Source organism: Apteryx mantelli, chromosome 3 (assembly GCF_036417845.1).
Source record: "Apteryx mantelli isolate bAptMan1 chromosome 3, bAptMan1.hap1, whole genome shotgun sequence".
Lineage (NCBI taxonomy): Eukaryota > Metazoa > Chordata > Aves > Apterygiformes > Apterygidae > Apteryx > Apteryx mantelli.
In genome coordinates, this window is record NC_089980.1 from 36,722,256 (window position 1) to 36,747,938 (window position 25,683).

Here is a 25,683-nt window from a genome sequence, read left to right on the forward strand (position 1 = left end):
GGGAAAAAAAAAAGAAAATGCACACTTACATTGTGGTATGGAATTGCAGAATAACTATAACACCTCATTTAGAAAGAAAGGGCAGGCCTTGGAGCACTGATATGCATGGCAGAAGATACAGCTGAATTGGAGTACTCTGATGGATGAAGATGGTGATGCAGTACCTTTTTACAAGATGTGGGTTTACCACCTCATACAGGCTAGTCCTGCTCACAGACCAGCCTGGCAGCATCATAAGGGTCCTATGGAACATCATATGTTATATTAGCTAGCACTCTCGCTCCTACAGCGTATTAGTCTCTTTACACACTCCCATCTCTCCTCTCTGCCTTGAACAAAGGGCTCATTTGCAGTTCTGTCTTAATTTACCAAGAAATAAGGTTTAATGCACAGTTGATTCGCTATGTCACAATATGTGATTGTTCTATTGTCTATACATCTATCTCCCCCATGGACAAGGTTTTAAACCTGTTTGGCAATCTCATTCAAATTCAAGAAAACTAAATTCCTGTAAACTTCTTAAACTAGTACCTTGACAGAGGAGAAAGACTTGAGATTGATGCTCCTAGTGGCAGGAAAGGCAGGCAGAAGTGAACTGCTACTTGTGATTTGTTGGGGATAACTTGGCAGTGGTAACCTGGTCTGTCAGCCTGTGGGTAGCTCCAGACCATCTCCATGTTGTCTGTTTCCTGATAAGATATTAAAGGGAATGTAGGATAAGTGTTACTTTGAAGGGGAGGAGAGAAGTTTGAGTGACAAAGAATGACTACCATAGAAAAACAGACTTTACTAGCTCTTCTGTTCACAGAGCAGCTTGTTATACATCTTCCCTGCCTCCTTCCACACTATCTCACATACGTGAAGCGCCTTTTCATATTTGCCTGAAAGTATCCTTTTCTAAGCAGTAATTCTTCTTTATTCAAATACCTCCTATGGATTTGGTTTTGACACCAGAAGAACCCCTGAGAAACAGAAGGCAGGCACAGTGAGATTGTAAAGCAGATTGGCATCATCTGTATGCTTTTATGTTAAAACAAATGAACTCAAATGATTTGAGGACCAAAACCTTGCTGCTCACCAGTCTCTGTATTCCACAGATGATGCCAATCTTTTATGTTCTGTCTGTTCAAAACAGGTACTGAACTTTCTTTTGCATGTGTGCTTATCACATTTTGCTTCAAAACACTGCTTTTCCTGCAGTCGAGTTGGTTAGATGTTTGGATAACACTTACTTGGAAGCTGAACATCCACACAGAAGCTCTGTGTATAATTTAGGTTCTAAAGGGAGGAAATAAATCACTGCAAAAATATTTTGTTATACCTCCATCCAAGAGTGACTGTCACCTTTAAACACCCCCAGCGTGTGCAAGTGTTTTGAGCTTCCTTAGAGCAATTTTACATTTTAGATGCAAAGCATATCTGCCCTACAATACCTTTGTTATACAATTGAAAATGGTAATATCAAAAGATACTTCCTTGCCTTCTCTATGATCTGAATCAAACTTTTTGAGTGTACATCTTCCTATTTCTGATTTCCCAAATCTGCTGGGTAATAAACAAATGCAGTACATGTTCATATAAAGCCCAGAGTTATTTCAAACATTATATCAAAGATAAATTTCCAAGGACAGCCTCTGACAAACTATTAATGATAGCCACCTTGCCTGAGCTCTAATCCTGTCAGGTGCTGAATGCTTCCGGTTCACTTTGTGAAACTGAACTGCAAGTTCTCGATAGTTTATCTACAGAGGCCTTAGGCCAGGGGTTTTACTGCCATAAAGACTAAGTCAGAGCTAAGTAGGGACATTGATGTGGTTCATAGTAAAACATTGCAATGGGAGCTTTGCTGAAAATCAGCAACAATGAGAAGGTTTGAATGGGAGAAAGCCAGGGAGAATACTTCACCTCATCAACCTTCCATGTTTCCTTTTCATACAGCTCTATTTATAAAACAGGTTTGTATTTCTGTTCATTCTTGATACCTTGTGTCCTCTATGGGTGGTGTTCAGAAATGTTTTTCCTGAGCCACCTGTTTCTTTCAAAGTGGCTGTCGGTCTCCAGGTAGTCTTATGTGGCATTAATGTTGGGTATTTGTCAAATTCAGATGAAAAATTTTCAGAGATATTTAAAATTTAAGATAATATTTTGAATGGAGAAATACAGGCCTTCAAAAAGGGAGAGAAAAATGTATTTAGATGAAGTATTACAACATGAAAATTCAATAACTAGGATAAAACACAGAGGCCAATCAATCAGAAATTATTTCCAAATATTTCTAGTTAGAAGAAGCAATATAATCACTTCAGTGAATTAATAATTGAGTCTTAAGCACTGGAGAGAAAGCAGTGCTTTATGTTTGTTGTATTACTGAACTCTGAGTGTTCTGCACCATCAAGGTTCTACTAAAGTTCAGTAGCAATCAAGTCAACAGCTTTTCATCTCGAGGTATATGGTTTGCATAGACCCCATATGCTTACATAAAACAGCTCTAGTGTAAATGGCTCAGTGGTATTCTAGGATATGGTTGTTTGAGAAATGCTTGTAAACATTACCCTCTTCACTGAGATGTCCAAAGACCCTCATTGCTTTCTGAGAAAAATAATTTTGCTCACACAAAACCCTTAATGGTCTATAACAGAAGGTCTGCTTTCCACCATCCACTCAAAGGCCAATGTCTCCATCGTAAGTGTAATTATTTGAGTTATCCCTGACAGAACAGCAAGAAGTGAAACTATTTCGATAATGGCTTCGGATGATGGTTTCGACATTCAAGGGAAAAAATGGAGGGAAACTCACAGTGCTGTAACTTGCATCATCGCTGTTCTTTGGATATCACTTTCAGTTTTGCCTTTATTATGAAGCAAAGTCCGGGTTTCAGCTCCTGTATACTAGTCCAGCTTAATTAAAGTCTGTAATACTTCACTGTAATACCTCACTCAATTTTCTTATATATTTTTTCTTTCAGTCTTCATTATGCCAGATTAGCCTTAAAATAGTCACTGCCCTGAATATTTTTTAGTGTTCTCTAACCATATAGTCCTGCAAAGAGTAAATGCACTTATACTGAAGCCAGATGAATCATATTCTGTTTTACTTAATTATTTCTGTTAAGGGAGTCAGTTTCAGTGAAATCTAAATGATTCTCAAACTTGGTTTAAATTCAGTTAATAGTTTCAGCTACTCAGGGAGAAAAAAACAGGAATATTGTATGTTTTTCTGTGTGAGTTTTTTTCAGTTTTTATTTCATAAATTCTAGTGTTTCTTATGACATGTAAAGCTTCATAAAGAATGTTTAATTCTTTTCTTTTAAAGTTAACATTCTTTTTAAAGTTAGATTATTTGAACGCAGAACTTGTTTTCAAGTTGAATGTACTGTTTTAAGATTAATTTCAAATAGAAATGGCCCGATTTTTCTTATTTCCAGTTGGCTACTGAATTAAAATGTTACTATCCTAGGTTTACTTTGAACAGATATAACAATTACAGCAGATGAAATAAGTGAGAATTAGGCCCCTGTCTTCTCTTGTGCGTGCTGATATGAAATACATTTCAAGCCTCTTATTACTGCATTGAAATGAATAACCTGTACAGTTAATTCCTAAGAAAATTCTTAATAAAGGATTAATAGAGTAAATCACATTTGATTTGTAACCAGAAAGATAGAAATCGCTAGAAATAGGCAACCATTTTGCATTTCTATCTACTCTAAAAATGAAGTTATTACAATTAATACTGGAGCTTGTTCTAAATTCTATGAAAATAAAATAGATAATAAGATGAAATTCCATGGCCATTCAGGCTGTCAGATCTGATGGTTTCATCTGGCTCATAGAACCCAGCTATTTGCCCCAAACAAAACTGTGGATTTGCTTATAATTGTTATTGCCAACATTTACTAAAAAGTGCTGTTGTAACTTATAACAGATAACTGACCTTTATGGTTTGTGTAACATAAAGGTGGATCCAAAGTCAATCTAAGAAAGTTAATATTATTGGGACTTATCCCAATGTGTCTGATCAGGAGTTGTCCTTTACTGCAAAAAAAAATATTGCAAATATGCAATTACTTGTATATCAGATTCTGCGTCCCTCTTTCAGATATCACTTGAGTGAAACTCCAGCCAAAATAGACAGTAATATTTGGCTTCAGTGACTCAGTTGTGTGTATTGTAATCAGTGCTGTTGATAAATGACAAGGATATAAAAATGTAAATATTATAGACAAAGTATAATGAAAAGCTTCTAGTGGTTTTGTATCTATTAAAAAAAAAAAATTATTAAATAGCTGTAAGGAACTTTCAATCTGAATTGTACCAGACTGGTTCTTGCTTCTACTGCGCATTTCACCTCTTAAGCAGTGATAGATTTTCATATCACTCTTATTCTTTATTTTTACTCAAATGAAAAAAAAAAATCAAATGTGAAAGACCAAAGAAATCAGAAATAGGCTGTAACACCAGAATCAGCTAAAGCAAGTTTGTCCGGAGGGGAGAAAAGTCAAAATCACTTGGAACTCGGTGCAAAATCAGGTAACCTTTAAAAATACAAAGATATCTTTGCAGATTGCCACTCTTGGAACTCCCTTTTGTTTTCCTTGATTGCACCAGAACATTTAATAAAAGCACTGTTTGGACACATCAGATTCACTGACAACTGCCCATTTCTCTTGTCTTTGTATTGGTACTTGTGCAAATATGTAGTGTCTGGGAGATGCTGAACAATTGTTTGAGATTCATTTACTAAACAGTAGTGGTGTCTTGTTTTATAGCAGTATTACCCATCTTGCAATCTCTAGGTTACACTGTCTCTGCAGTCTTGACAATCAGAACTCTATCTGTATCACTGGGGAGGTATGATGATACAGATTTGTGAGATACCCTGGATGACAAAAGGACCATTTTAACACATTGTTTTATAGTTTTCAGCTATACTCTGTGTGCTATTAACTTTTCCCAAAAGAACATAAAATGGGGTCATATATAGTGTCCCAAATCCATGTTTAGAACTTCCATCAATGTCAATATGAGTTCTGTAATGGGCTACATCTTTGCAGCTCCAGCCACAAACTGCTTCATTTAAATAAACAAATAAAGGAATTGTTCTCTGTTACTTATCTTTCTGATTGGAATAGATGAATCTGAAAGCAGTCTTCAGAGGGGAAAAAACTGCAGTGATTTCCTGTCATTACCTGTAAAAGTACACAAACTCTGCTAGTCGTCGTCTTCTGGTTTTCTAATGCCCTTCACCCTAACCTTGAATGTTTGTATAACAGATCATTGCAGTAGAAACATAAAGGACTTTTTCATTTTTCACATGTACGACATCCATTTTGTCCTGGATTTTGCTAGTAGGAACTAAATTTGGGAAGGGTTTAATGCAAACCTGAACCAAGATAAAAGAAGCTTTGCTGATAAAATGGTGGAGTATGGAAATACAACCTAAAAATGAGATATCTTGGCAGAAACAAGACCATTGTTATGATTCATCCCAGAAGAGAAGTTCTGTCTGATATACAGCAACCTGATAGGGTTTTTCAGTTCTGGACTCTTTGTATACTAGCAAAGTTGACTCTAAAACTGATAGCGTAGAGGACTCTTGCAATCTTCCACACAAAAAGACATGGACAGAAAAATACTCATTTGACATTTTTCTTTTCAGAGGCTATTGATGGTGTATAGGTAGGATTCCAATGGAGGCTTGCCTGGAGTTAGAGACCATAATTTTTCCAGTGTTTGCAGCTCTAGGACAGCAGAATCATATACTTCCTCAAAGTGAGGTCTCCAGCCTACCAAACTGTTTCTCAGTTGCCATCCACAATTGAGCGGCTGTAAAACTGAAACAATTATTTGTTGAGAGGAAGGGGTAGTAGCACATTTGTCTAATGTATTTTAAAATCAGAAGGGAGATAGCATAGTAATAGCTTAACTGTAAGTTGTCTGGAGTGGATTTCAACACTTTATTTATTTATTTATTTATTAAGCTTCTCATTTACCTTGTGAAGACAGGTTTCGGTGGAGTCTTCTGTAGTTTGGTTTCTTCAAGCCAGTGGCGCAAAATAGGCAAATTGTGTCTGTGGTACAGATACTAGATTCTATTTTCTTATTTATTGCTGCTCCTGGAAATATATTTTTTTTTCTTAAAGTGTAACTGAAATACAGAATTAAACTGACAAGCCTCATTTATGCATGTCTATATATTAGCCCAGAGAAATAAAACACATAATCACTCATTCACACACTACCTGCTGTAACTTTTGGGCTCAGCTATTATAAGCAGAACTGTCCATGCAAGGTCAGATACTATATAGTTCTGTCCCAGCAAATGCTTAATAGAAATATCTATTTAATACAAACAGTGGAAGTTAGAAGAACATTTCAGTAATACTTAACCTAGCATTTGAAGGCTTTTATGGTGCCACTTAAAATTTACAGACAGGAAAAGATCTGATTAAACATGTGTATCAGAGGATCACTGAGTTCACAGTATGTAAAAATTGGAGCACTTTTACAAGTATTCACAAAACAGATCGTCGTCTAGCTGGTGAAAGTTGCTGAATTTTGAATTTTCAAAACAGGGAACCCAAAACTTAGAGCTGAAGAAGTGTGCACATAAATATGCAATCACCATCTGACATATGTTCAGAAATGGCATTCCCAGTAGACTTATTGGGATTAGATGGTGCTGCTCACAGGTGACCTCCTCCCATAGGCCTGATTGCTTTGGCTCCAGAGACACTGAATGTGACTTCTCAGTTTCTTTGGCCACCTGTACTTAGGTGCCAACCATGCAGCTGGACCTGTCCAGTGACCAACCAGAGTATTCAGGATGATCTTCCCCTCCTCCTTAGTCCAGGTATAGGAGGCCCTACGATATCAGATGATGGAGAATCTGTGGAATCTCGCTGTTTGACTGCATCCACAAAGAAAGGAATTGGTGTCATGGAAATAAGTTGCTCACTCTGTTGCCACCCAATCTCGCTTGTTCTAGAAGTAAGACAAATCATACTGTGAATAGGCATATGATTGCTTGTTGCCTCCTACTCCCAGAAACAGTGGCAGGAAAAGCACAGGCACTCACACCACTTCTGGTAAGAGGGGCAGCAAATCAGGGGGATAAGAGAAGACTGGTTAATACTGCTATTGATGGATTTTTTTTCCTATTTTTATTTAGTTTTGTTTATCCCATACAATTTAAATAAGAAACATGGGATTTGAGTCTGTAATCCAGGAAATCCTTGTTATAGGGATTTCTGGCAAACCTTTGGTCAGTGAAAGTAAAAATATGCCACACAGATGAGAAGCTTCTTGAAGGGCTTGTGCTCCTCTGAATTATTCAGAACACTGAATATTGTCACACTTGGATATTTTGCTAAGATTACATTTTCTGTATTTTGTAATACAGAGGGATCAAATACACAGCTTCTCTGCAAACTGACCTAAGAGGCATTATCTATCAGGCTTTGCATAGCTGGGAACATGTTTAAACAAAAGTCCAGGCCTTTGTCTAGCAAGCTATTCTTTAACTACCATGGAAAGTTTTACAGACCTTTAGAAAGGCCTTCATATGAACTTTTGGGAAAACAGACTTATTCCAAGATTGCCAGAAATAGTCATTTCATTATGTTTTTTTGTTTGTTTTGGGGTTTTTTTGAAAGTGTGCTTTTCTGAAAAGAGATTGTAAAAACGGTACAGTACTGGTGGCTGTCTCTCCACATTTTGGCAGTTCTATGCAGGCTCCAGCCTGCTTTATTGCAATATAGGGTTTTGCTGCTGCTGTTTTATGAAAATCTGAAAAGAAGTCTGGACTCCTATTAACTCTTCAGGGTCATGCTGCTAACAGTCAGTATGCTGAAGTGTGTTTTGTTACGCATATCAGCAGACTTGTTTAATCATTTACAAGACTAATGAATTATCCTTAGGATTGTGCAAGAATAAGTTTTAACAAGCAGCACTTGTTGTTTATGCCAGAAAAAAATGCATTCCACTTTCCTCTCTTCACTACAAATCTGGATCAAGTTGGTGGAACTGACACTACCTCTCCACTCCTCCTTCCAAAGAAGTGCTGTTATAGTTTTAGTTTGAGGTAAGATGCATTTCACACTTTGTGCAGTATTATGGATCAGGCAATGCTCAACTTCTGGCAAATAGGCAAGTGACTAGAGATTACACAGAATATCTTCCTTGCACATAACAAGAAGAACTATACAAAATGCTAAGGATAGCTTTGTGTATTTAGAAGAACATCTGGTTAATGGTAGATTATATTGAACTTCACTATGGATGCTGTTATTAACTGTCTCTGATCTATACCTCAAGTGAAAGCTTTGTAGCAGGCATACATTATAATCAAAGCCTAAATTTCCAATTTTAGGTCATCAAAACTAGAGTTCAGTGATGAAATTAGAAAGAGAAACCAGGAGGTTTGAAGTAGCACCAAACCAGAAAGAGATAAAGCAATTAATAGCAAGATTGATGTATTTGACTGAATTACAGTGTACCCATTTTTAAATCTTCCTTGCATGTCTCAGATAACATGGTTGTAAGCATAAGAATGTTGCAGCAAAGAAATATTTCCTATATCTCTGAGACAGACAGATGCTTGGAAGCAGCAATTCTTTTGATGCCCCTGCATTTGCACACCTATATAACAGCTCCTTCAAAGATTTATCACTGTAGGAATGTGTTCATCTGCATACTTAGAGCAGATGTGAGTTGCTGTGTTGGCAAGGTCATGTACTTCACAGAGGATATTTCCAGGGCTTGTTCAAATTTTCAGTGCATGTGACAAACATTTCTTCCCATTCATATTTCAGAGATGCTCTTGAAACACTAAAAACAATTTTGTTCTTTTCATGGCATAGAATATGTTAAAAATACTGTGGAAAAACTGAAGCAAACTAGAAAACGTCTTAATTCTTCTATGCTTTGTGAATTTCTAGTCTTTATGAATAAAAACTTGAGAGTGAGGAAGACAGGAAAGTGATGGCTTTATGCAGCTGAGATGAGATTCCTGGACCACCTATTACGGGAGTAATCCCTGAACTGTGGCAGTGAGAGGGACAGGGGAGGAGGTAAGAAAGTATGTGTTTTTCTTCTAATTTTGCAGTATTGGATCCGCTGGGCAAAGTCATTCAGAAAATGCTCTAGTATGGAGCATCTGATGGGGTCTTTGGAGCCATAGGATGATATGAATGCCTTTTATAGGCCAGATGTGTGCTGCCTACAACAGATGGAGGGGGAGAAAACAGACCTTGCATTTAACTTCCTTGTATTTGGGGAGGCTTCATGTAGAAATAAAATGACTCCCTTCTGTCTAGTGCTATACCAAAAATCAGTCTGGGATTATATAAGAAGTACCAAGACAGTTCATTGAAAATAACATCTTGTACTAGTGAGATGCTATAATGATATTTGATGGTGTATACCCTATTTCCTGATCCACGGGCACGCCATTAACAAAGTTACATTTATAGCCTCCTTGTGCTTCCCTTCAAAGCAAGTGTGCTTCTATTTTTTTTTTAGCAACCTGTGTATCACTTGCAGTGCAGCCAACTGGAATGGATTCCAATTAATTAATAATCTTCAGTAAACTAATATCCAATCAGTACTGAATACTCAAAAGGTCATTTTTCATGCCTATTGCTAAAACTAATGCTTAGGTTACAGGAAAGTTCCTCCTATTTTCCACTTTAAATGGAGATCAGAGTTTGGACTCCTGTGAGGCTTTTGACTAGGTTAACAATTGGGGGGGGGGGGTATAGTATACTATGTCATATAATGCAGGTAGTTTGTAACTGATTTTTGAGAACAGTTTACTATGATTTTTCCATGTAGTTTATCTGATATGCACACTTTTTCTTCTGTGCAAAAACCTTCCAATTTTTAAAATTTTTAAATCTGCAAAGGTAACAATTAGTGACAGAAGAGGAAAAACTGACTTTGACCTGGGACTCTTCAGAAGCCTCTTAGAAGAAGGTTTGAATTTGGAAAAAGGATGGTGAAGGGGGAGTGGATACTATGTCCTTTGTGTATGTATGAGAAATGGCCCTTAAAACCTCTGGTCAGCTTTTTGAAGTCTGCAAGATTAATTAATAAACTACATTGTGTAGGAAGTTCAGGTTTCTATTTTCCTTGTTTCTCTTGCTTGTATTCCTTCCACTGCCTTCTAATTAGAAGAGTTTTGCTTTAAGGCAAGATCAAACCATTAATGTCTCATTATTGTAATAATCAGTTTATTGACACTTTAAAATGTTGAGGGAAAAGCAGAAGTCTGTTGGACTGTATGGTCACACTGTAATATTGCAGAGAAATCCTCTCCTTATCTGTATTTTTAAAGTAGCTCAAAGACATATTGCAATATTATCAACATCTTCTCAAGTGCATTTATTTCAGTACTCCCACATAAAAAGCAGAGAGAGATCTTATTTCAAAACAGTTACAAAAATAAAACTATTGAATTCAAGTTGTCAGAAAGATCACTTAAGAAGGAAAACGACCATTTAATGTTCTTTAAATTAAAGTCTCTTAACAATAAGCTAATGCAATGGGGACGGATAATTATCATAAGATAATTTTTTTTCCTAAGTACTGTAAATCTTAGCTGCTCTCCCTCCCAACTCCAGCACCTTGGGGTATGAGAGCTTATTATATTTTATTCTCTGCTGTGCATTCAAGCCAAAACATTAGAGTATAAGCTATCACTTATAAAAAGCATCTTGTTTTCTTGGTTCTCAATGCTGGCACGTTGTATAAGTCACAAGATAAAACTGAGGCTCTTTCAAAAACAAAACATACCACATATAAATAAAGCTGTGGTATCCAAGTCAGAGATTCTTCCTTTTGAGGATGATGACTCAAAATCTCAGGAAGTAGCCCTCTTGATGTTGCAGTTCACTCCTTGTTTTTCTTGCGTAAGACCCAATTTAACATCAGGGCAGGGAGAGTCTATTTGTTTTAAAGGTAAGAGGGTTCTTGGGGGCTTAAAAATAAGAGGATTTAGTTCTCTCTATGACAGACAATAATTCAAAACACTTAAATCCTCTTGAATCATCCTAGAGATCTCTGGCATCAGAAATGTTTTAATATAGACTAACAGCTTTTTTCTAGGAAGAAAAAGGCTTTAATCATGCTGTAACTTCTTTATTATGATCTCAAAATAATTGAGAATAGGGGCAAGATTTTGCTTCCACATTCTAACACTCTGGGCTGCAGCTTGCAAGTTTTCCTGTTCTTCAGTGCACTTTTCTGTGGGAATATAGAAATGCAGAGTTTCCTCCTTCTCTGAAGACTGGAGCCCGGCCCCATGGCTGCAGACATGCAACACCTCTTTGTTCTTTAACCTCAAACTGAAGCACGGCTGTGAATCTGACAAGCTGAAGCAGCATTCTCATCCTGCTTCATCTGGGTCAGACTGCTTGAGAAGGGCAAAGTTTTCCAAAACCTATATGCTGAGACAATAAAGAAAACATGGGCTATCTCATATCTGGTTATTTGCAAGATTTGATGTTATTTTTTTTTCCTTTTACCATAAGTGTGTTTTGTTTGTTTTCAAGCTGCTGCTTGGCAAACAGCTGGAAAAAGCTAAACCAGGGTAGCAGGAATATAATTCTCTATGGCAATATATACACCCAATACTCCAGATGAGCTATTTGCTTCATAAGAAAACTGGACTGGAGTGATATGTGCCCTATTTTTGTTCTTTCCACAAGTACTTGTAAGAGTATTTCCACTTCTTAATAAGCTATGGGATAACAGTTTAGTTACTCTATCCACATCTGCCTTAGCAACAACCAGAAAGTTGTTATTCTCTATGTGAACTCTAAAAATAGTTATTTTTTAAAAAAGTTTAGAACATAAATTCTCTAAGCAAAATTCATTCTCATGAAAAGTTACCTGTCAAGTTTGTGTGCAAAGCAAAGTACCTTTTATTAGAAGATTCTTGTAGGTGGTGCTTAATATACGATAATGCAGGAAAGATATAGACAATAACCTGTTTTTTTTTTTCTTGATATTGCAGCCTGCAGTACAAGAATATTAGATCTCCGGAAGCATGGGCTACTGAAGATAATATATTTTATCAGTAGAGACTATATAGCTGTCAGTTCCTGTAGAACTTCATTAATCCTTTGCTATTTTTTGAGCCTTGCTGTCCTTACAAATTTCTTATCCAGTGATTTAATCTCTCCATTCCTGAAATAGCAACACTGACTGAAACCTGAGATCAGAGTACAAGCAGCTATTTTCTTTTCTATGGAACAGTAATAATGCTTTAGTACAACTTAACTGGAAAACAAATCAGAATGTTTTTAGTAAAAGAACAAAGAAAGAGAAATTTTAGGTTTCTTTATCAACTGTCTTGCCTGTTTACAAAGAAGGTGGTTTCTTCATGGTTCTGGAAGAGATGGGTTTTGACAGAGGCCAGTGAAACCATGTTTATCCAGACTTAGTGGCTGAGTGACCAGGAGTGAATATTCTCTCCTCAAACTAGAGGAATACCTATCAAATTGTAAGATGCTTGTATAAAGGTTTGTGTGAAAGATTAGCTGTAGTCCAAGGTTCTGATTTTACAGGGGAAAGAAAATTAATTGGAGGGTTTTATTAACCTTTTCCCCACCCAGCAAAGGCAACAAATACATATTATATACATATATACAGCTGAGCTGTGAAAGGTAGTGACTTGTTTCACAAAAATATCTTATTGTTAAGCATTCCATGAATTCTGAGATAAGGTTTCAAGTGGATATAATCTCAAAAAGATTACAATAATGCAGTTCAATCAATTGTCTAGTTTGAGATCTACAAGTTGAACTTAAAGCATACTAACATATTTCACTACTGGGCCAGCTGAAACAGTGTGAAACTTTCAAGACTTGCCACTTTTATTATTTATGTAGTTAGTTTTATTGCACAATACGAGAGTTTGACAAGTAATAGTCCAAAAACTGGTATAACTGATGCTACAGTACTGCTGCATTCTGCTGTATACATTGGTGTTTACATTATGGAATAAACCCAGTTTGAATGTTCCAAGGAGATAAGCCCTTTGTTCTGTTGATCCATAAAGGTACAAATACTTAATGATATACCAGCATTTGGAAAAGTTCTAGTGCCACCTGCTTATATAAAATGAGTTGTGTATGACAGGAATAGATTCTTGGTGTCTAGTAGTAATTAAATGATTTGCTTTACTGTTTTTGAAACTGATAGCATCTCCCCACTGAGGGGCATGGAATATTGCCCAAAAAGTATTTTTCCTGTCCTATCTCTAACAGTGTGTGGAGGCAGGGAAGGAAGAAAAGTAAACTTTCTCCAACTGTTTATACACTCCTGCACAACAACAAATGCAAGGCTACAACCATACGTTAAAATGATAGCTTTAAGTCTTTGTTTATATGATTTCCAGAATACATAAGGCAACCAATTTAAAAATACTTTCTCAAACACATTTGATCTGAATAACACACCCTATATGATCACAGGATTAAAAAGCAAGTGAAGAGAGATACATGCAGGAGGTCCTTCAGAGAAATGCCATTAGTCCCATTAGTTATGGTTCATTTACTTTTGGTTTCTTGCTTGTGAGGCCATGTACAGTGCTACTAGACAGTAGATAGTCCCGCCTATTGTTAGAGCCATAGTGGTCCGATAAAGCAGCTTATCTGGAACTCCCCGTTTCAGGTGTACTGGCAGTCCATCTGCTTTCTGTGGGAAGAGTTTAAAAACAACAACAAAAAAATGAATACTCATACAGAGACCACCATGAACAAGCTACCTCAGTTAAAACTAAGAGAATTCCAAGAGGGAAATCTGCTGACTAACAGGCTATCTACAGTCTAATGTATTAAGTGTTTTTCATTGAGCAAGACAAATGCAAAGGCAAGTTAATTTTATTAGCAAAAGCTGTTACGTGCAAGCACAAAGAATACATCTTGAAATATAATTTTTAAAGAGGACCTGGACTGGAAAAATGTCACCAACAAAAGAATGTGAAAAGATATGTATAAAAGATTATTCACCAATTCAGACTGACACATTCCAAATGCAAGTGGCATGTAAGAGAGAAAAGGGTACATTATATAAAGCACATTCTTGATGTTAAAAACCCCCCAACCCTCAGCTAACTTGTTTTGAGAAGTCCCAATACACTTATAAACTGCACAGCTAATAAACTGGCTTTGAAGACCTTACTGTACTCTTCCATTACATTATATACAGCTTCAGTAATGTTTCAGTTACAAAATACAAAGTAGTAATAATCTCTGCTTTGCTCCTCCAGATCTTAACTCACATGCTTGGATTCTTGGAGAAAAAGTGCTTCCAATAGTCAAAGGATACGAGAGGCATCTTTTGAAGTCAGGAAAAAAAAAAAACCCAAACCCTAAAACTAGACTTTTTACTTTCTATATTTATACCCAGTACAAGGTCACTGGAGACTGATCCAGGTTATACTGTACTTGACACTTTCTTAAGCAGACTTTAAAAATTGTAGGTATTGGAGAATGACAAATTAGTTAGCCACATTAAAATAGGGCAAAATATGGCCCACTTTCTTCAGTTTTCTTTAAGTTACTCTCAAAGTTGTTGTTACCTGAAAAAGTTTCTGTAGGTCTGGCACCTTGTTTTTACCCAAGAAAGAACCAGCTGCTGGTAAATCTGAAGCAAGTTTAGTTGTTGTCCCAAAAATCAAAGCTGGGTATTCAGTGGATACTATTGGTTTGAGTCCCTGCATAAATAAAGATTAAAATATCAAGGTATATAACACTTGCAAAATTACCAATTGTCACGTTAGGCAGACGTACTGCCAGTCATTACAAGAATACATTACAAAGAATATTTATCTGGCATGAAGATCTGTGATTAAAAAAAACAAACACAAAACAACAAAAAAACCCATAACCAGCTAAGGATGCATTGTAGGCCCACTTATTTCTCAGCTACAATTTTGGGTCAGGAAATGTTTTGAGGGGAAAAGAAGCAGCTTAGAAGCTTCCTTTTTAATTTCTTCATGACATAAGTTTCTAGTCATCATACTTGTAAGAATTAAGATTTTTTTTTTCCTGCAAGTTTTCCTGTGCTGCTACTTGGTCCAAGCTGCTCCTTATTTTTGCATGTGGTTATACCTAGGCCCTATCTGAGCAGTGGTATTAGCAGCAGGGAATTCTTGCTTAGGTCAAACAATGAAGAGACTTTAACTCTTCCTCCTGAATACTGCAAGTAGTGGTCCATGCCTTAAACAGTTGGGATGTATGTGTTGAGGAAAAAATGGCTAAGACTATATGCTGTTTCATAATAAAGTAGTATGTGGTGCTCAAGGACACTCCAGAAGCCCTGAAGGGGTGGCTATTTTATGCAGTGCATATACCCTGTAACTCACACACTGCTGCAACTTTCTACCCCTCATGTATTCCCTCTGAGCAGCATTTAATTCCCTTTTAGTTCAGATGGGTGTCCTCTACTTTTGCCAAAATTAATCCAATTTTATGGTTAAGATTTCAAATGAACAAAGTTACAGCTTCCCTCAGCAACCATGAGGTGGCCTCCTTGCATTTATTATTATAGCTAGAGTTAACAGTTATGCTTTAAGCACACGGTAGTGATATTTTAAGTTATGGCTCTTGAAGCACTGTATGATTTCATTTTTCTGACTTGCCATAGAAATGAAAAGCAACACGCAAGTAAGTTAATGCAACAAATTTTCATTCAAACAGAAGTAGCAATTGCTCTCCATGGATCAAATTAGGGCTGCACTAAAATTCTAGCTTCCTCTCAAAGGACTAGTTAATGCATTTTGTACTTAAAAGTACAGTATTTAGGGTGAGAACTGGACTTGCAGTCTTTTGTTCTTCTCATGTCTGCCATAGCTCAGACATGCTTTCTCCATCCCTCTATAAATTCTTTGTGACAATAGCTACCTTCAACAGAAAGACTAGGTTTTTCTGCACCCCACAATAGCCTAGGGGATGGTCATCAGGACTCTTTCCTGAAGACATAGGTCCAATTTCTCCCTTTTCTAGTGCCTGAATGAATATTATATTCTCTGGTGACCTTCTAGGTTATGTTTTGAAAGAAAGTGTCCAAAACTGCCTTCTGTGACACAGTGAACTGGACTAACTAGTGCCATTCTACTGAACAGGCTTGGATGGAAGGCAAGCACTGAGTTATTTAAGACTAAGAAGTTCTAGTCACAAACAGTAAGAATGAAGCATCTACGAAGCTACCACTAAGCCAGGAGTAGTTAGTGCCTATAGATCGAAGCATAAGTAGCAGCTGGTTCCAAAAATGTTTTAAGATAGCAATTTTGGACTTTGACATTTTTGTTAAGGAGAACTTAAAAGTACTTTAGTAGATTTGGCTTTAAAAGGCTGGTGGTTAGATAGGAAGAACTACAGAACAGATACTTGTACAAAGTGTGCTTGTGATTCCCCCCCACCCCAAAACCTTTCCTGCCCTCTCGATTGTCAGTACCTCAGCAATTTGCGTTTTCATCTTTGTGTAAATTTCCATTTCCGAATCTCACTTTCACCTTCCTGAGGACCTAACTTTTGCAGGAGCTGTCTTTCAGATCACTTCCAACATTTAGTAGATCATTCTAGTTCCTACTTACTGTGACTACCTATCAAGTCTACTTTATTTCAGGCACTACTGCTACGGTATAAAAACTTTAAATATTGAGAATTGAGGTAGGCTGCAAACCACTACAAAAAATTCCATGATACAGATACCTCTTACATCTGTCTTAAACTCACAGACTGGGAGGGGAATAAAGGTGTGATTGAAGTGACCGCTACCATTTGTTATTGGCTCAATGACTCCTGTTTCTATAGCTGGAGGCAAAATGCACCCTATGGATTACTGTTAGAATAGTGGAATCAGTCATGTTAACAACTGCAAGTTATGGTATACCTTTTAAGGCTTTAGAAAGTATCTGAACAGGAATATCTTTCAGGCTTCCCTTCTACTGTTTCAATAAAAGTAATAGGAGATTCAAATTTGACCCAAGTGACTAACTTAATCATGGAATTAAATGGAACCCTTTCAGAAAACTCACACAGTCATCACTATACCATTATAAACTGCCTTCCAAAACAGCACAGAACCAGTTAAGAACATCACACAGCAGATTAAGAAAATGTCACTGATATTGCCTCATTGGCTTCAGAAAAAAAGAATAAAATAAAATACAAGCTGGAGAAGAAAGTTCAGTTTTCTAATGCAGACACTGCTTTAATCAAGATCTCTCACCCCAACATAAAATTCTACTTTGATCTTGTCCATGAATCTTGTGCTCAGCTTCAACCAAGCTCAGCTAAATTAGAGAAACCACATGGTTACTTCAATCGAGTACATGAGTGTGTGGATTGAGAGAAAGTGGCTAAGGCCCTTATCTCATACCCTACTGCTTGCCAAGCTTACGGTGGCTGTAGAGAAATCCTCAATATTACAAATAAGAATTTCAGTACAGATCATTTCTGAGTTATCATTAAGACAGCTTAAGCAATACTTATTGATACTTGTTACATTTAATTGTGCTCAACTCCACTAAAACTGCAGGCTTATTTAATAACATTAGCATCTCTCTACACTCAGCTTCCTCTCTTCTATGCCTCTACACCTTTGACCTACGCTACATGACAAGGTGTTTCACATTGATAATTCCTCTATTGATAAAAAGGTGTTAATCTTGTCCTAATCATGTTAATGAGAATTTGTTCCAATTCTTGGAAAAAATATAGCAGATCTAGTCATGCAAAACAGTCAACATTGGCTGGTTTCATCAGCATGCTATGGCAATGACTTTCTCAAATGCTGAAATCCTTAATGAAAGATCAGGACATGGAGCCAATCCAAGAAAACAAACAAGCAAAACACTCAAACATCACTAATATTTTATTTAACTTTCTGCCTACCCTTCTGCAAAGATTTTTTTTTTCTTCCTTGCAGAGATCTGAAGGTCTTAGGACACAGACCATCCATTGGTTGGCCAAAATGTTCAAAGTTAGAACAAATATATGCCTTGCTAGTATGCACTCCTGAGCTACGTTCACATTTTCCTGACAGCACAAAGCAGTTAAAGATTTGGAGCATAATTTAATGGAGATAGCACCATGCTTTATCTTGCAAATGTTAGGGGAATTGCTCAAACTGAATCAGAGATTGAGAAAGTGGAAAGAAGTGAGGCAAGGATTGAAAAGGGGGAAGAAGGAAAGGAAGTTAAGTTGAACTATTATTTCAGAACATGCATTGAAGTAATTTTTATGGACATACTGAACCTAAACACTTATCACCTAAATAGCAGGTCCTTCACAGCAGAACATAAATCATTGTATGAAGTTAAATATGTTTGTCATCACTAACATGATGCTTTTGGAGAGGATCACTTAAAGGCTTTGTTTGCACTAGGATGACACATGTAAGTAAAAATGGCTTTGTGTACTTCAAATATAATCTATATTATGAAAGGTTAATCATTATAGCTTCCCAACAAACTCTATGCAATTCACACCAGCTAAAAATCCAAAGCAGAAGATCTGTGATTTGTGGGGTTTTTACTAGCTACAAATAAAATAACTTGTATCGAGTGAAGTTACCCTAGTATGACTATATTTCTGCTAGGACTGTGGTCAGCCTTGAAGAACTAGGGAAAAAAAGTTTGTACAGTCTATCTCATCCAATGGTACTTGAAACTGGTCCCACTATTTGTGTTTTAAACATAAGCCAATTCTTTGAGTGAATAAAGGGTTTTCATTGTATTTGTAAGGGCTATGGCAGTCATTGCCCTCCTAAATGTGAGTAGTAACTTTTAATCTATTTGACTCCTCACCTGGGGAAGTTCCCTTTTATTCAAACAGGCTAAGTTGTTCAAACTACTTTACATAATTTTGTAAAATGCAAAATTAAGTCTTTTAGGAATGCTAAGATGGAAAAAATGACAAAGGTTTCAAACTAAGATATTTTTGTTAGTACGCATTGTTAGTAAAGTTACTGTCAGCAAAAGAATTTCCGAAATGTATTTTCACTGATATTTTGCAAGCCCACAATAAGCTTGCATCAATCTGCATCAGAACAATAATCTGCACAATAATCTGCATCAGAACAATACTCTGTTGGGAAGCATCAGAATGTGACAGTATGGAACAGAGTGAAATATTATACTGTATATTTGATCAAGCAGAATTTGAATTGCAGAAAGCATCTTAATTTTTTCCAGAAAAATTTAGATACATAGCAGCATAAAAAGCAAACCTTTTTAAAGACTGGGCTATGACTTTGTTTATTAAATACAGCAAGAAAATCAATAGGAAAAACTTTACTTCCAAGTTTTGAATTTAACATTTACTTACTCACGATTATTTGCATATTTTAATCCCTATTTATTGCAAACTATTCTATCAGATTGATGTTTCTGAATGTGTCACCTGGGAGTAGAGTCAAACTTAAAAAAAAAAAAAAAAAAAAAACACTACCAAAAAGCTAGAAGGATTACTAACATTGCAAAAAGGGATTGAAGACATTTTTTAAATGCAGCTATTCTGTTGCATAGCACTCTTGATTCCGACAGTTGAAGACTAAGTCATGTGAATGATGAGCCAAACAAAAGCCAGTGTTTCTTTCATCAATATGCAAAAAACACATTTACAGAGAGAGACAATATTTGTAAGACTTATGTGAAATGCTCCTGCTTGGATACAATCTCATTCTCAACTACATTCTCTCAAGAACTAGATTTTAACATTTCAGTGATGTCATTGAAGTGAAATAGAATATCCTATGATGACCCCAAAAGAAATCACTACAATGTTCTGGAGGAAAAAAATATATATATATTTCTGTTCCTTAGACAGCCTCTTTCTTATCCTGCAGATTTTTTTCCATCTGGAATGTTACCTGTGTGAAGCTAGTTATGCAGAGACCCTTTTCTAACCAATATTGAGATATACAGCACTACAGTATTTTAATCTAGAAGAGGTCAAGAATTCAGAATTTACTATGTCCTGCTGAATCTAGTGCAGTAATATCCATGCATATTTAATACTTAGTAATAGAATAGAAAGTGGGATAACAGAATTCTGTATTCCCCTTTTATCTTGCCTTTTAATCCCTAGGAAATAAAGGTGAGCCTAAAATGAGATGATTTTGTTATACTAATTTAATGAAGCCTTTTGAGCAGAAACATAGCAGTACTACACAGCTTGCACTTCAGAGGCCAAGACTGCTGTTTTTAAGACAACTTTACTCCAAGTTATCAGAGCTTTTCATATTCCTATTTTGGGGCTCTTCTCTTAGGATCCCAAAAATGATGCATTATTTGCAGAAAATTAATCATAACAACCCCAAAACTCATACATAATGTTCTAGACTATGCCTTTCCAGCAAAGAGGTAACTTACTGCTTGGGCTTGAAGCCCATCCCCTCCCTCTGCTCCAGAATAATAGTAACTCTACCCTTTGCTTTCGTCTGCACAAATAGTCAGTTAACAATTTTTCTTGTAATACAACTTTGAGCAGGTAAAAAGTGTTCAAAACCCTGCAATATTGGTAAGAATATTTTGCTGGCACAGCTGCCTGTTAGAATATACTCTTAATGAACAGACTTACTTTTAGACTAGAAAGCACTTACTCCACTTCTTTCTGCCCCGACCCCATCCCAACATACACAATAGCTACCTAGCAAGCCTTCCAAAGACTGATGGGGGAAAGAGAGCAACAAAACCTTCTTGGGACAGAAATACCCATATCAGAAAGTCACTGCTACATCAGTATTTATTTAAGACCATAGGATAAGTTAGGATGCAAGGAACCTCAGGAGGTGTCTAGTCCAACTTCCTGCTCAAAGTAGCGTCAACATTGAGGTCAGACCCCTGGTTGCTCAGGGTTTTATCTGATCCCATATTGGAAATCTCCAAGGACAAAGACTGCACAAACCCTCTGGGCACCTGCTCCACTGCCTGGCTCTCCTCAGGGTGAAAGGGTTTTTCCTTATATTCAGTCTGAACCAAGCTGGTTTCAATTTATGCCTGTTGTCTCTTGTCTTCCCACCACACACTGCTGTGCCTAGCCTGGCTCCATCTTCTCAATAACCTCCTCACAGGCACTAGGAGGCTGCTGTTCGATCCCCCTCAAAGCCACCTCTCCTCCAGGCTGAACAAGTGCAATACCCTCAGCCTCTCCCTAAAGCGCAAGTGCTCCAGCAGCCCCCCAGCCATTTTCGTGGCCTCTGTTGAACTTGGTCCAGTTTATCAGTATCTTTATTGCACTGGGGGACCCAAAACTGGATACACTACTCTATTCAGTACTCACTAGGCCACATTTAAAGGGGAAAAATAACTTTCCTCGATCTACTGATTATGTTCCTGTTGACACAGCCCAGGACATTGTTGGCCTACTTTGCTGCCAGGGCATGGTGCTGGCTGGCATGTCCAGCTTGCTGTCTGCCCACAGTCCTGGGTCCTGCCTAGGTCCCTCTGAGGGGCAGCTCTACTCTGAAACATTTTGACTGAATGTCCCCCTCCTCCCCCTCCAAATTTAATTGTCATGTATGAACTTCATAAGAGTGTACTCTACTACCTCCTCCAGGTAACTGATAAATCCATGGTACCTTGCAATACTCCACTTTTTAACCAGCCTCCAGGCAGGGTATGACCCATTAACCACTTCCTTCTGACCCTGATCATCCACTTAGTTTTTTTTAAACCTACTTAGTTATCTAAGCATCCTAACTTAAAAAATTCAAAATAAAAAGCTCTGGGGCTGCTCTGGCCCCTTGAAATAACTCAAGATTTTGAAGAAGCTTAACACAATATTTTTGCTTGGAGAAGGTAACTGGATTTTCCAAGTAAAGCTTCCATAGCCAAGGAGATCCAAAAAAGAAGAATTAGGCTAAGAAAGGATGAAATAGATAGGAAAAAAGCTATCTTTGTATCATAATGATACACATTAGTCTACAAAAGTATAGAGTAGCTTCCAGTCAGCTTTTATTAATGAGTTTATCAGAAAAAAACATCCTTTGATTTCATTTGTGTATGTACATATATTTTTTTTAAATCTGAAATCATATCAGAAATATTTGCTTTCTGTAGGTAGTTCTTTGGAAGCTTGACTCTTTTTAAAATCACTTTCTCCATCCTTAAATTGCAGAACAGAATGCCTTATTTTGTTATTACTGTAAGAACTTAAATTTTTTGTCAAAGTTTATTCAGAAACTTAAACATTATAACAACCATGCTGCATTTGTCCCTTGGCAGACTCACATTACAAATCTCCCTGAATGACTCAGGAATCTATGTTAATGCACCCCCCCCCCAAAAAAAAAAGTGATTTTCTTTTACCAATATGCAATTTTTTAATCTTTTAAAGGGGCTGATGTAATCAGGATCTGTTCCCCCTCAGAAACAGAAATGACCACATATTGTAACTTTAACATATGGAAAGTATAAGCTTATTGAACATAACCTTTAATTTATATGTGTTAGTAGACAAGTAAGCATTCTACATGGGAAAGGCTGTTCTTTTGTTTTGCTTTAAAAAGCTTCTACATAAAGGTGCTCTCACTAATACAAGTCTAAACTATACCTCCAGGAGTTAGTTTTTCTGCCTGCACAGACAAAGGGGCTTGGAACTAGGTGCAATGCTGTTCCAGTTTGTCACAGTTTCTATTTTACAAGCAACACCGGACACTGTTGCAGCTCAGAAGCAATACAATACTACTTGATGAAAGTGTGTTATTTCCTAGCTGCAACACCCAACGCATCCCAAAACTGACCCAAGAAACGCACAGGAGAGCAAAGTGTCTCATCTTGCCCAAGGTCACGCGACAGGCCAACAGCAGCGCCGCAGTCCACGGCCACCGGGAGCCCAGCCCCGTGAGGATGCAGGCTCTCCTCCGAGAACGGGAGCGCTAAGTGTTGTTATTTACCAAGTGCACTCCGGATGCGCACGGGGAGAATTTCTCCCCCAGGGGGAAAAATAAAAATAAAAAAATCACCAAATCCCGAAGCCCCTATAGGGGAGTCCTGCGAGAGTCACCAGAGCGACAACCAAGCGCCCTCCCCGCCCGGAGCACGGAATCGCCCGACCCCCCCGCGGCCCTCTCCGCCCGCCAGAACCGCGCGGGGCTCGGGACCGAGCCGTACCTCCCCCGCCGCGGCCAGAGCCGCTCTCGGCGGAGGAACGACGGGCCTGCTTCTCCCCACGACTCCGGGGAGCGAGTCGCGCCCCGCACGGAAGAGGGCAGCGAAGGTCACCATCGCGACGGCGCCCAAGGCGGCTCCGGCGGCGCCTCCGTTACCTGGGGGTTGTAGGCGGCGGACGCCGCGGCCCCGACCAGCCTCTGCGTGAAGCTGTTGAACTTGTAATACATGGTGGCCACCGCCGGCACGCGCGCACCTAACGGCCCACCGGCCCCCGGCTGCGATGCCTCACGCAGAAGGACCCCAGCCGGCTTCTTGCACCGCCTTAACGCGTAAAGGCCCTGAGGCTCATAGTCCTCCGCCACGAATACCTGAAACCAGTGAACTCGGGAAGCCGTCAAAGGGAGAGGGATACAAATAAAAAGCCCGAAAACAACACGAGTCTTTACTAAACCCGTAGGGAGGGCGGGTTTTGTGCAGGTGCTGCTCGCAAAGTAACAGTGACGGACATTTTAATCAGGCACCAAACGGGATGCCTAGCAGGCTAAGACATAGTGCGTCTGCGCATCACTGCTCGTGGAACTGCCGCGGTAGCGGGATGTAGGCCTGCGGTAGGTGGTGACGACAGGGAGTGATCAACCAATCAGCGCAGGGGGGAGGTGAAATCCCGCCTCCTGCCGGCGAGGAGGGCGGTTGCCGCGTCGCGCGGGCGGGCGTCTCGTGGGCGGGCGTCTCGTGGGCGGTGGTTAGGGGTGGGGCTCGGCGATTGTGGGGTTTGGTGGCGGCGCTGTGGGGGTCCCCTCGGGCCTAAGGAAGGCGTCGTGCCCCCCAACCACCAGAGAAGGCGGTTCGGGAGAAGGAAGCTACTGTGCAGGAGCTGAGTGTTGTTTGTGCAAGCTCCTATAAAGCTTCCTATCGGATCTACACTACTGCTGGTGCGTTTGCAAGTCCACATGGTTAAAATAGGGTTCAGCTACATAATTCTGTGTTCTTCTTCACGTTTTGCTTCCCCTGCTCTGACACAGTTGTAGTTTCCCCTTGTGAGCACTCTCAGTTGCCTTGCCTTAAGTATTGTGGTAATTATGGATATATGACATGTTAGTATTAAAGTACTTAATTTAGGTTATTCAGATTTTTGAGACAAACCTGACAGTGTGTTTTGAAATGTTTGTTTTCTTATGGGAACTAAGAACAAAAGCAAACTTGTTTTCTGCAGCTTTATGTCTGTTTTTCTATTAAGCAATTTTATTCACTTCAACAGCCTTTCTAATACTTCTGAAATCTATAATGTTACTTGTTTTGAGCCTTCTGTAATAAAATCAGCACCATGAAGTAAGTGAATGTGATAAGGTGCTTTTTTTGTTTTGAATGTAATCTTTCTGAAAAGTCCAGCAGCTGTGACACTGATGGCTTAATGTAGAGGTTTTGCCAAGCTTTGGGGCATTCAAGGTCCTAAGAGGCCTTGAAACTACAGACATTCTGTGGTAATTTGGCTTCTGCACATGCTTTGGGCCGTAGATTGTTGCCAATAGATATCTCCTTGTTAGCCATCCAAAACATACTGCTATTATCTGACTCTGACGGTGCAAATTCTTAACAGGTATTCACACTGAGAGTTGCATACTGTTGGTTAAGATTAAATGTACTGAGGTCTTATTAAGAAAGGGTGATTTATTGATAATGTTTCATCATTAGTGTCCTGAACCAGAGTTAGAATACTGTCTGTTAGGAGTCCCACATGCAGTTTTGCAGATATGCATGCTATAAAAATTACTGTGGTCATGCACTGAGTGAAAACTTAAAATATACTTTGTTTATACCTATCTGTAGAAGATGTTTTACAAAGTAAAATATCTATATAAAAGAACATAAGATAGATTCCTGTACCTAGCCCTGTAGCACCTTCTACTTAGTTTTGTAGAATTTGAGTTTGGTGGCAAGTAAATGGAGCATTGAATCTTCCTGAATTTATCCCCTTATGAACAGACATGTCCTATACAGAATAATAGTTGTTCAGTAACAAGTAATGCCCCCATGAGCTCTGTACTTCCCTTTACTTGTAAAAACAGGAATATGAACCAGAAGTAAGGGTAGGTCCTTGGTACTACTATTCTTACCTGTGCCTGTTGCACTGCAAGCTAGGGAAGTTTTTTCTTTGAGACTTCAGTTCCACAAACCCTGTCTCTACTTTCCTGTCACCAAAAGAATCAGATGGGTGTCCCATATGTGATACCTGAAGTAGATGTTTCTCACTCTGTATTAGGAATGATAACCTGAGATGGTGATAGGTTATCTGCATAGTAAGTAGGAAATTTATGAAAATATTTTGTAAATGTTACAGCAATAATTGAAAGCTTCAAGGATTTCACAAGACTAGGAAATACTAAATGAACTGGAATGTGTTGCATAATTTATGGTAGAAAGGAGGCTGCCATTCAGGATTCTACTTATTTCAAATAAAACTCAACTAGAATATATGTTTGATTGCAAATCTGCCTGTGATTGAGCAGAAGACCCTAAAGATAGGGAATACATACTTCAGAATGGAACGCTGTGTAT

The 25,683-nt window shown here is 38.2% G+C and overlaps 1 protein-coding gene and 1 long non-coding RNA gene across 5 annotated transcripts in view; one reads left to right on the forward strand and one right to left on the reverse strand.

Moving 5' to 3' along the window:
- Positions 1 to 25,683, forward strand: part of LOC106490462 (uncharacterized) — a 129,368-nt gene that overhangs the window by 96,410 nt on the left and 7,275 nt on the right. The gene's annotated exons all lie outside the window — the stretch shown is intronic.
- COX7A2L (cytochrome c oxidase subunit 7A2 like) lies at positions 557 to 23,683 on the reverse strand. 3 transcript variants are annotated; one of them, XM_013949888.2, is made up of 4 exons: positions 23,283 to 23,683; positions 14,587 to 14,721; positions 13,561 to 13,700; positions 557 to 689 (listed from the first exon to the last, which is right to left on the reverse strand). In XM_013949888.2, exons 1-4 carry the CDS (start codon positions 23,352 to 23,354, stop codon positions 599 to 601), a joined length of 438 nt encoding a protein of 145 aa, XP_013805342.1. In that variant the 5' UTR covers positions 23,355 to 23,683; the 3' UTR covers positions 557 to 598. The 3 variants fall into 3 exon arrangements, with proteins under 3 accessions (XP_013805342.1, XP_013805341.1, XP_013805343.1); XM_013949887.1 differs by lacking the exon at positions 557 to 689 and adding an exon at positions 6,121 to 6,983; XM_013949889.2 differs by lacking the exon at positions 557 to 689 and adding an exon at positions 10,215 to 11,446 and having other exon boundaries at positions 23,283 to 23,681.

Excerpts from the sequence above, each read along its gene's own strand:
- COX7A2L (XM_013949887.1), bottom strand. The coding sequence starts at position 23,354 with ATGTATTACAAGTTCAACAGCTTCACGCAGAGGCTGGTCGGGGCCGCG. Across the intron at positions 14,722-23,282 it reads CCGCCGCCTACAACCCCCAG|GGACTCAAACCAATAGTATC; the intron begins GTAACGGAGGCG and ends TTATTTATGCAG. Across the intron at positions 6,984-13,560 it reads TCACAAGCAAGAAACCAAAA|AACAAGCGAGATTGGGTGGC; the intron begins GTAAATGAACCA and ends TCTTACTTCTAG.